This window comes from Brassica napus, chromosome C3 (assembly GCF_020379485.1).
Source record: "Brassica napus cultivar Da-Ae chromosome C3, Da-Ae, whole genome shotgun sequence".
Classification (NCBI taxonomy): domain Eukaryota; kingdom Viridiplantae; phylum Streptophyta; class Magnoliopsida; order Brassicales; family Brassicaceae; genus Brassica; species Brassica napus.
In genome coordinates, this window is record NC_063446.1 from 69,672,858 (window position 1) to 69,684,041 (window position 11,184).

The window sequence follows — 11,184 nt, forward strand, 5'->3', positions numbered from 1 at the left end:
AGGAAATGCCCAAGACAACTCATATAAGCTTTTAGCATACTTTGCCAAAGACATTTGTTGTTAGAGGTGCTAGGATAGCCATTGGACTTGCTAGTTATGATTGCTTTCATATTATTCAACCAAAGACATTTGATGTTTGAATCGTGTTAGTAAATGAACATTCATCTAGACATAGAATCTGTTTAGGATTGTGTATAAGCTTAAGGTTGATAGTTTGATTGATCGTTTTCCATCCTTAGTTCGAAACTTGATCACCCGAGGTCTAATCCCTATATCTATGAGTTCTCTTTTCCCATAGTCAAAAAGTATCATTTAGTTATTCCTTTTAGTTAGTTATAGTTTAAAAACCCTTTTAAAAACCATTGGTTGCACTTAGATTAAGTGATTACTTGCATTTTCGGTGCTTTGATATGTCTCAGAACTGGTTCGACAATCATTTATACTACAACATTTGTCTTAGGAGCCTTGAAAACTCCTAACATCAAGTTTTAGCAGAAAACATAATTTTCTAGGTTTGGCGAAAAACCCTATTTTTCTGTTTTAGTGGAAAAATTTATCTTTCGATTAGACAGAAATTTTTTATTTTACAGTTTTAATGGAAAACAAAATTTAATAATTTTGGCAAACAAAAACTTAATTTTATGGTTTTGACAAAAAAAAATCAAATTTTACTATTTTGACTGATTTTTGATGCAATTTTGATGAAAATGACAATTGTTTTGATTGTTTAATGGATTTTGCAAGTTTGGCAAAATTTTAGTTAATTTTATTGAATTACTATTGTTTTGGTGTTATTATAAATTGACAATCGCTAATGACGTATTTATAATTAAATTTGATTTGTTTTAATTTGTGAATTAAGAAAACAAAATTTTGAATAAGAAATGAAGTGAATAATAACTATTTTTAATTCATTTTATTAAATTTTTATAAATAGGTCTTTATTTATTGTTATATATAAGAAAAAGACATCGAAAGTCTCAATTAAGTTAATAAATTGGTGAAAAGGCTTGGGTGGACCACTTGTACTTTAATTTGGGAGAATCTTTACCATGAGAGATATATATACCATCTTCTCTTGCATCCCAAAAATTTTTCTTGCCATAGTGGACAATGAAACTACCACCTGTATATGCCCTAAAGGTCGCATAGAACTTGAAACCAGGTCCCTGCCATAAGGCGCAATTGACTTTGGTCTTGAAAATACTTTCATAAAAGCTGAATTCATAGGTTTGTGCAGGACTCAACAAATGATAGCCTAAATCATCATCGTGCGTTAGACAATGGACCCTGAGAATGTTGTTCGGATTAAGAGAGTTTATAAAATGGACCGAGTCTTTGTCGTAAGACTCTCCGTTACTGAACTCAGCAGACAATGCAATGACAATAAAAAAGGATGAAAGGAGATTCATTGTTTTGATTTGCCGATGGGTTCTATATTTTTAGGGTTGATTTATAGGAGTACCAAAAGGATAAAACTCCTGAGTTATTTAAAGTATCTAACGTTTGTTAAATTATTTAATATAAATATCTTGGGCCACAAATTTTTTGTTGCAAATCGTTGCTAAGTTGTCACGTTCTAGTCATGTTTATTTTTGTGACAAACCGGTCACGAATGTTTCTGGGTTATATCGTGGCTATCGTGACTATATTTTGTCACGTTTCGAACCGTGAATATCGTGTGGCTGTTTTTGCTACGAATTGATACGTTAGTCACGTTTTCAGTTTTGTAACAAAAAGGTAACCATTTCGTGACTATCTACGAAATAACCACAATTTGATCGTGACTATAGCCGATTATTCTACTAGTGTAGTTCACATATCCATTTTCTTCTATTTCTTTTGTCTAGCAGACTGAACACTAGTCATTAAAACAACCAAAGAAGGCTGTGAACACTTTGCCACATTAAAGATCATTCTGCAATGTCTTTACAGTATACACCAAGTTTTTCCTTTATTTATCTCACTGACTATAACCACGATAACTATAAACGGATGAGTCATGTTGTATTATGGTGTGTACTGAATGTATTGGAATTTTTTTTACGATGTATAGTATAGGGGTCGTGGTATTTTGGTTGTTTAGGGACTTTCTTGGGAGCGTGTGGGGTTCTCTATGTCTAAAAGTATGCTCATGGTCACTGCTCTTGTCTCCGAATCGTTAGGCTAGACTTGGAACCTCAAGTCCACTACGGTGAAACATAGCAACTAATTAAGGGTTTTGATTGATGATCAAGAAACATGAATGAATATTAGTCAAAAACAAAACATGAATGAAAGTTGGAAGAGTTGATCATTTTTTTTTTTTAACTTAAAGAGTTGATCATTTTTCCCGCAGCAAAAAAGAATGATACATGATTTTTTTCTGGTTAAGTGTTCAATGAATTCGACTGCCGGAGATTCTAGGTCAAGCTTCCCAGAAGATTTGTACGTTGCCATTATTTCTCTCTCGTTAAAAATATGAAGTAAATGTTTTTGTGGATTTGTACAGAGAGAGATCGTTCAATGCAAATTGCTTCAACTAGTTTTTTTAACCAAAAGCCCACGCATATAACTTTTTTCACCATGTCGAATCTTTCTATTTATAAACAAATGCTTCAGCATTTACAATTTACTGACACTCAGTTAAGTTTCATTTGGCACATGGAAAATAAAGTAACTATACAGTAATACAGGCCAAATTAACTCTAACCAAGCAAAGTAATTAACGCTGTAATTGATTCTCGTTTACTACATTTTAATTTAATTACGACTAACAAAAATTAAAATAGTCTGTACTAACCACTCCAAGTCATTAGCTTCATAGTTAACTGACTAATTTCTAATTAATCAGGGATCTATAATTTTATCAAAACAATTTAGTAATATTTGAATTACAAATATATATATATATGTGTGTGTTTTATTTATGGTATGTACAGTCAGTGGCGAAGCCGGTGCATGAACAGAGTGGGCATGCACATCCGTAATTTTAGAGCAATATTATTAGTGGGATGAAGAGTGAGAAAGAGAATCCTTTGTTTTGTTTTTTTTTTTTTTTTCTGGTCGTTGGAGAGTAAGGGACAGCTCTTAATTAGGGATTTTTTCCTTCTTTTTCTTCCTCGGTTCCCACCCTCTCCTCTAAGGAATGCCTTAAGGTACTTCCAATAATGATGCTTTTAGTGATATTAAATATTTATAATGTAAAACAATGCAAAAATAAGCTAGGAGAGGTGGTTGTAGTGCTCTTGTGCACCCCCGATGTCTTTTATTTTGTAACAGGTGTGCACCCATTGAAAAAAAAATTCTGGTTCCCCTAATAGCTGCTAAATAAACTAGGATATGATATTTAAAATGATTTGGAGATATTTGATTTCAATATATAATATATCATAAATTTATATATTTGGATTCTTAAAACTATATAATATAATTTTCTACTAAATAATACAACTATTAAATACTATGAAGTAGGCACTTGTTACTACAAATTTTGTGGTAACAGACAATTTTCTAAAAAAATAGGGTTTTAGTTTGTTTTGTTTGATTTCTAATCAAGATAAGTCTGTTGACGAAAAAAATAACATGTGTAGTGAGATGGATGTATCATATGCTTTTGAAGTCGTCAATGAAAGTGATGTTCCGCCGGAGATGAGAACTTGTTCTCATATTAATTTGTCTCTTAACTAGAACTGACAATAACAACAAAACAATTAAGCAAATTTGACGGATTGTTCATATCACAACTTCATGAGTCACGAAAAATAGTTTTTTTTTTCCTTAAAAATGAAGAATATAGAAAGAGTGTTAATTTTTTTCTTCTGCTTAACATAGCAATTATTTGGAACCATACTTAATAGTTGTTACAAATTCAATGAACGGAGAAAAGTTTTAACTAATGAGTATCATGAAATAAATATCAGAAAATATTCAGATCAATCAACTTACTAAGTTTAGTTGGATCGTCACTACAAGAAAACAGCGACATACTGAAGGAAAAAATCGTCGGTATGTCGTCGGAATAACGTTATTCCGACGACATACCGACGAAACAAGTCTTCGGAAATAACTCCTCGGAAATTCATTTTTCCTCGGAATTTTCTGACGGAATTCCGAGGAAACAAATTTCCGAGGAAATTTCAAGGACCACCAGTTCATCGGAAAGCTCCTCGGAATATACCGAGGGAGACCTTCGTCGGGATATTTCGATGGACTTTCCGATGGTCCAATCCTCGGAAGTTCCGACGAAATATTCCTCGAAATTTTCATCGGAAAATTCCGAGGAACGGGTCCCTCGGAAAATTCCGAGGAACGTGGTCCCTCGGAATATTCCGAGGAACGTGGTCCCTCGGAATATTCCGAGGAACGTGGTCCCTCGGTATATTCCGAGGAACGTGGTCCCTCGGTATATTCCGAGGAACGGGGTCCCTCGGTATATTCCGAGGAAGATGTCCCTCGGTATATTTCAATGGTTCATTTCCTCGGAATGTAAAAAAATATTAATTTTTTTAAAAAATAAAATTTTTGAAATTTAAATTCGAAAATATAAAATTAAAATTAAAATTGAAATCATATTAATTAATATTCAAAGTTTCACAAATAAAAATAAAACATTCCGAGTTTTTGGAAAAAAAAAAAAACTACGGGTCTGGCACGTCCGGGAACACCTCGTTCGGGTACATCCTCTGCATCATCTCCATCATTTGCTGGTTCAGCCTCCTCTGTGCCTCATAGCCCGCTTGTTGAGCCGCCATCTGGGTCTCCAACAAAGAAATGCGATCATCCTTGTCCTTCAACTGATCCGTAAGTACTTCTGGATCAACAAAGGGCGGTGGTGCAGAAGAAGGAGGAACCGACCGGGTGCGACGACCCAAACCGACCAAACGTCCCTTCTTCTTTGGAACCGACTGAAATAGAAAATAGCCAAATTTACAAATTTAAATCAAGAAATAAATAAATTGAACTTAAAAAAAAGAACTTACGGATTCAACGATTTCGTTGATTCGAAACCGGGATAAGTTGGTCGAAGCCGTCGAAGCGTCATCCTCGGTTTGAAGCTGAGACACTTCGTCTTGCACCTGAGTTTGGATCAGGCTGACCACTTCCCTCACAAGACCGTCATCAATCTGGCCGGTCTTCTTGTTGGTATACGCCCTCTTCATTAGGGCGAGATCATCAACCGGCTCGCCATCATTTTCTTCCGCCTTGAAAAAAAACATAAATTAAAGAAATATTAGAAATTAGAAGAAATGGACAAAAAATAAAATTTCAAAACTTAAATAATTGAAGAAAAAGCGGCTGAACTTACCATGCGATCTCCCAGAGAGGCAATAGATTGAGCACATTAGTACTGCCCGCATTTGAAAGTTTTCTTTACACGAAACATCGTATGTTTCAGCACCTTGAGCCCATTGTTGTTGCAACTCATATATTAGTGGCTGAAGAAACACATCAAGTGATCTCTTAGGATGCTCTGGTCCGGGAACGAGAATCGAGAGAAACAAAAACTCTCGTCGCAAGCACAAGTTTGGGGGTAGGTTGTATGGTGTAAGAATGACGGGCCATAGAGAATACTGTCTTCCATTCTTGCCAAACGGGCTGAAACCATCAGTACATAATCCAAGGTAGACATTTCTTCTCTCATACGCAAAGTCGGGATACTTCGATTGGAAATGCTTCCACACTTTTGCATCTGAAGGATGTCTGATCTCACCATCTGTTGAGTGCTCCGCATGCCATCTCATTGGTTGTGCTGTGCGTTCAGACAGATACAACCTCTGCAACCTTTCCGTCAAAGGCAAATACCACATCCTTTTATATGGCACTGGAACTCTTCCACTCGTATCTTTATAACGAGGCTTTCCACAAAATTTGCATGTAACCCGCTGTTCATCCGCCCTCCAATAAATCATGCAGTTGTCGCTGCATGCATCTATTACCTGATATGATAAACCAAGACCAGCTACGAGTTTATGAACCTCGTAGTATGAACCAGGAGCTACATTATCCTCGGGTAGAATACCTTTTACAAAATCAGCAATCGCCACACAGTCTTCAGCCAAATTATAATCTGTTTTAATGCCCATCAATCTTGTAGCAGATGATAAAGCTGAATGACCATCTCTGCAACCTTCGTACAATGGTTGCTTTCCAGCATCCAACATATCATAAAATCTCATAGCTTGTGCATTGGGTAAATCTTCCTCTCTAAAATGATCATTTACCATATGCTCAGTACCTACACCATAATCTACATCCGTTCTAATTGGTTCTTCTAATCTAACCGCTGGCTGAGGTTCGCTAGTACTACCATGTTCATAATCAGTTTTCCCATGATGATACCAAATTTTGTAACTTCGTGTAAACCCACTCAAATATAGATGAGTCCAAACATCCCACTCTTTAATAACCTTTCTATTTTTACAATTAGAGCAAGGACATCTTAACATACCTGTTTTTGCTTCCGGTTGTCGGTGAACTAACCCCATGAATTCGGTTATACCTCGTTGGTATTCTTCCGTAAGAAATCTCGTGTTCAGATCCAAATGAGGTCGATCGATCCAAGAACGAAAATAATTTGAAGAAGACATGTTTTTTATGAATCAAATTCGTGTGTAAAGAGAGTAAGAGGGAGGATGAAGATATGGAGTGAATGAAGAGGAATAGGGGTGCTTGTATTTATAGTTGAAATCCTACCGACAGCCCGAGGAAATTCCGACGGAATTCCGACGCCAACGGCTAGTTCGTCGGAATTTCCTTGGAATTTTTAAAATCCCCCAACGGCTCTCTAACGGCTATAATATATCCTCGGAATTCATCGGTTTTTCCGAGGAATACGTTTTTCCTCGGTATTCCATAAGAATATTCTGACGGCTTAGTATTTCCTCGGAATTCCGTCGGTAATTCCGAGGAAATTCCGAGGAAACCAAATTTTGTGTTTCCTCGGAAATTCCTCGGGATATTCCGAGGATTTCATTTTCCGTCGGAATGTCCGTCAGAATACCGCTGTTTTCTTGTAGTGCGTTTATAAAAATATCAGCAAATATTCCTGAATCGTGTATGATCCTTCTTCAAGATGGATCAGTTTGGGATTCTTAGGTTGAAAGTTGAAACTTGAAACTGTGTATAAAGTATTCACACTTAATTGATAGATCTCCTTAATGTAGCTACTAACTGGAACCATACCATACGTAACCTGATTGCATTTTGTTACTTAAAATGATTATGTAAACACATGCAAATTTGATTACCAATTGAAAGTGATTGTGGCTAAAATGTCATTAACTAATTCTTCCGTCACTCAATTTACCAACCGGAAATTAAAAAACGATTGGAGTATCCATTGCCTTTAACACAATTCCAAACATTGCAAATAACAAATTGAATTTAACTCCCATTACTAAATATCTGTGATTCAAATTTCAAATATTTAAAATTGCCAAACATAAATTATGGATAATAGCAATTGCCAATATCAATGTCTCGTCGGTATAATTAATTTGATTTGCTTTCATATTTTCATTTGACTCTCATTCAAGTTTTTTTTCTTATGCATTAAATATTCTCAGTTCCTGTACTTTTATTTTTAACTTTTTTGGTCAGTGATAAATCATGTTTTAAGAATACTCCTTTCGACATGTTTTTCAGATCCTTATTTAGTGAGTGAATGGCATATATCTCAAGTACAGAAATGCGGGTTTAAATATTTCCTTAAGAAAATATTATAATCATTGGTCCAACAATAATATGCAAAATGATATATTATTCATATAGCATCGGTCCATACATCCCCAGCCAAACTATTATAAGAGTATCATGCATATACCGCAATGAACATAGATAGATATAGTGCCATTTTATTTAAACGGTTCTATAATTAGATGAACCTTACGATTTTGAACCATATTTATTTCCGAAGCTTGTTCTTGATCATCTCACGAATATCTGGAAATTCTAGACGGGTGATGCCACCATTATCAATCTCTAGGATCCATTGCAGGAGGCTACCGTCCTCGTCTTCACGATGAGGAGTGACGGTAATGGTTACTTTGATCATCTTGAAGTTCGTCATGAAGACATGACTGCTCTTCAAATTCAAAGTAGTTGTCATATTGTCCAAATCCTCAACCTCGATCTCCACGTCAGCTTTTAATAACAGAAATTAGGTTTTCAATTTATGAACATGAATTACATGAGAAATCAATGTAAAAGCGTTACCATCATCTTTAAATGCTTCGTTGATAGCTTTAAAGCATTCGACCGCAGTAGACTCAACGTACATGGTGTTCATCTTATTATCTTGTTGATAAAGGCGGTGCCGTGCAAAGAGATATAGGGGCCAGGCGAGATAATAGGCTTGTTCGTTTTATAAACGCCACTAATTGCGGCTGCGGCAGAAAATAAAGTTAGGACAGGAAGAAATTTTTTGGTGATCTGATTAAAAACAGCCGCAACGGACAATCAGAGAAACGAAAATAGAGTCACCGCGGCCGCTGAAATTTCGAGCGTCTTTTGAATTTGACGCAGCGACTGTAAAAGATGGAGGATGCGGTTGTTTTACCAAAACCCAGCGACATCAATTAATGACGATGCCGTAAAAGATACTTATTTCCTTCGTAGTTTTTGAAACGCCGAAGCTGCCGCGGCGTCTCCAAAAAGAACAGGAGTAATATTTTTTTGTTTATATAATTTTATGAATATTATATTTAAAATGAAATAATTCAATTTTGCCACATGGATTAAAAATTAGAAAATAGAAAGTGATACACAAAGTATAGAATGTAAAAAAATTTGATTAATTTATATTGGTTCATTGAAAATTTTAACCAAATTATCGTAGTATATAAAATGGGTTGAAAAATATTAAATTAGTAACATAAAAATGAAGGTTAAAATTTTTTATTAAAATGATGATACTTTTAAGAATATTTAAGTTTCTAAAACTAAGTTACTATATAAGATGTTTACATATTTTTACATTTACTTATCTTCAATGAAAATGATACAAAATATGTATAACTAGATAATAATAGATAAGACCTTAAAAATCAACAAAATTGCATCAAATTTTATTTCTGTGATTTTTTTTCAGCAAATCATCCTAATTTGCATGGGCTAGAACTTAGAAATTGATGACTTTAAAAAATAAATAAAGTCTCTAGGATTTTAATTAAAACAGATTATAACAAAAATGGTTTCAAACAAAAACTGAATCTGGTAAAAATCTAACTAATTATATTTACTAAATACAAAAAAAAATTGAAATTAGGGGCCTCAAAATTTTGACATTATAAAGGAGTCCTAGGCAAATGCCTTTTTCACTTCAAGGTGGGCATGGCTCTGGATAAAGGTTCCGGTCAATCTTCTCGATGAGATTTTCTAGAGTGCCTACGATCTGCTCTCGATCTTGGACGTCAAGGCCAATCTTCTCGAACACGACGGTCCATGCCACGCCGCTAGATGTCATGTCTCCCCTAGGAATGGCGGTGAGTGTTGCTTCGACCATCTTGTAGCTTTTCGAGATTACATTCCCAATAATATGCCCTATAACTGTTCTTGCCTCCCAATTAGTCTCATTGACTATGAACTGCAACTCCCCCACTGTGAAACAAAGCAGTTAATTAAGGGTTCATGAATGAAATTTGAAAGAAATGATAATTTACAATAAGGAAACATGCCTGAAACATTATTGTGCACTCTGATAAAATGTTTCATGAATCGGTCAGCCGGAGACTTAATGTCAAGCTCCCCAGAATAACAAATCTTTGGTGTTAGAAAAGGAAAAGATCCGGAGGTTGCCATTCTCACTCTCTCTTTTTAAAAATAAAAAAATAAGTACTATATGTTTTGTTGGTTTGCTTATAGTCCTCTCTGGATGAATATATGTTTATATAGAGAGAGTTCAATGGAAGTTGCTTCAACTAGTTTTTTTTTTTACCTAAGCCCATTCATATAACTTTTTCACCATATAGAATATTTCTATTTATAAATAGTGGATTCAGCGTTCACAATTTAGTGACACTTGGTTAATTCATTTGGCACATTGGAAAATATAGTAACTGTACAGGCTAAATTGAAATCTGTTAGCTCCAGGAAAGGAGCTGGTTCAATGCAAAAACAGAGCATGTGTCACATGACTCGCTTGGTATGTGAAATACCGGTTTAAAGTGGTTATGAGCTGATGACGTGGAGACATCGGCTTAGAAGATCTTTGCTGTGGTGATAAGCTTGAGAAGATCTGCTGTTAGCATAATATTAGGAGATGAGGATATTATGTAACAGAGTATATAACTGTGACTAGATAGGAGATTTAGGTCACGGTTTTAGAGATTAAAAAGAGCAAGTGTAAGAGGCTGTTCTACACTGGCTCGCGTGGGAACAATTGGTGTAGCTCGATCACCAGTTGGTTTGTCAGATAGATTAAGGATTGGTCCGTCACAAGTCGGTGTAGACGTTGTGTAATTCGGATTAGACAGGTCTTGTAAGAGTGTCTAAGAAATTCTTAATAAAACAAGTTGTGTTGTGGAAACGTGGTTCAGTTCTTATACTTTGGTATCCATTTGATCTTTTATTTGGTATCAGAGCGGGTCTCCTCTGTGGACTCAAGTAGTCTACTCACAGGTTGAGGTCCTGCGATCATCATGGAAACCATGAAAGAACTAGTTGCACTGCAAAAACCAATCATGCTAGATGAGGGAAACTTTGGACACTGGAAAGCCAGGATGCGACACATCATCAGAGGCATTGACGAAGATGCTTGGACTGCAGTTGAGCAAGGATGGTCAGCACCCACTATGATCATGGATGATAAGTCTAAAGAACCCTTACCCAAGGAGAGATGGACAGACTCTGATAAAGCTGCTTCAAAATTTAACTCTAAAGCTCTCACCACAATCTTCTCCGCTGTAGATCTTGATCAGTTCAAGATAATTCAAGGTTGTGAATCTGCCAAGGAAGCATGGGATACTCTGATCAATCACTTTGAAGGGAATACTAGCGTTAGACGTACCAGGATTGATCATCTAGCCTCAAAATTTGAAAACCTACGCATGGAGGATGATGAATCGATTGGAAGTTTCATTTCAAAGATCAGCTCCATATCTAATGAAGCATCTGTGCTTGGCAAAAAGTACAATGAAAAGAAACTTGTGAAGAAGCTCCTGAGATGTCTTCCAGCTCGATTTGAAGCCTATAAAGCTGTTCTGA

At 35.6% G+C, this 11,184-nt stretch overlaps 2 protein-coding genes across 2 annotated transcripts; both read right to left on the reverse strand.

Annotated features, from left to right (window-relative positions):
* Window positions 1-897: 897 nt before the first annotated feature.
* On the reverse strand, window positions 898-1,622 carry BNACNNG53450D (S-protein homolog 8). The gene has a single exon (XM_013827164.3). It carries the CDS (start codon window positions 1,410-1,412, stop codon window positions 990-992), a length of 423 nt encoding a protein of 140 aa, XP_013682618.1. The 5' UTR covers window positions 1,413-1,622; the 3' UTR covers window positions 898-989.
* Window positions 1,623-9,122: 7,500 nt separating this feature from the next.
* Window positions 9,123-10,037, reverse strand: LOC125583479 (uncharacterized protein At1g24000-like). Its single transcript, XM_048750463.1, has 2 exons — window positions 9,657-10,037; window positions 9,123-9,579 (listed from the first exon to the last, which is right to left on the reverse strand). Exons 1-2 carry the CDS (start codon window positions 9,778-9,780, stop codon window positions 9,302-9,304), a joined length of 402 nt encoding a protein of 133 aa, XP_048606420.1. The 5' UTR covers window positions 9,781-10,037; the 3' UTR covers window positions 9,123-9,301.
* Window positions 10,038-11,184: the final 1,147 nt, after the last annotated feature.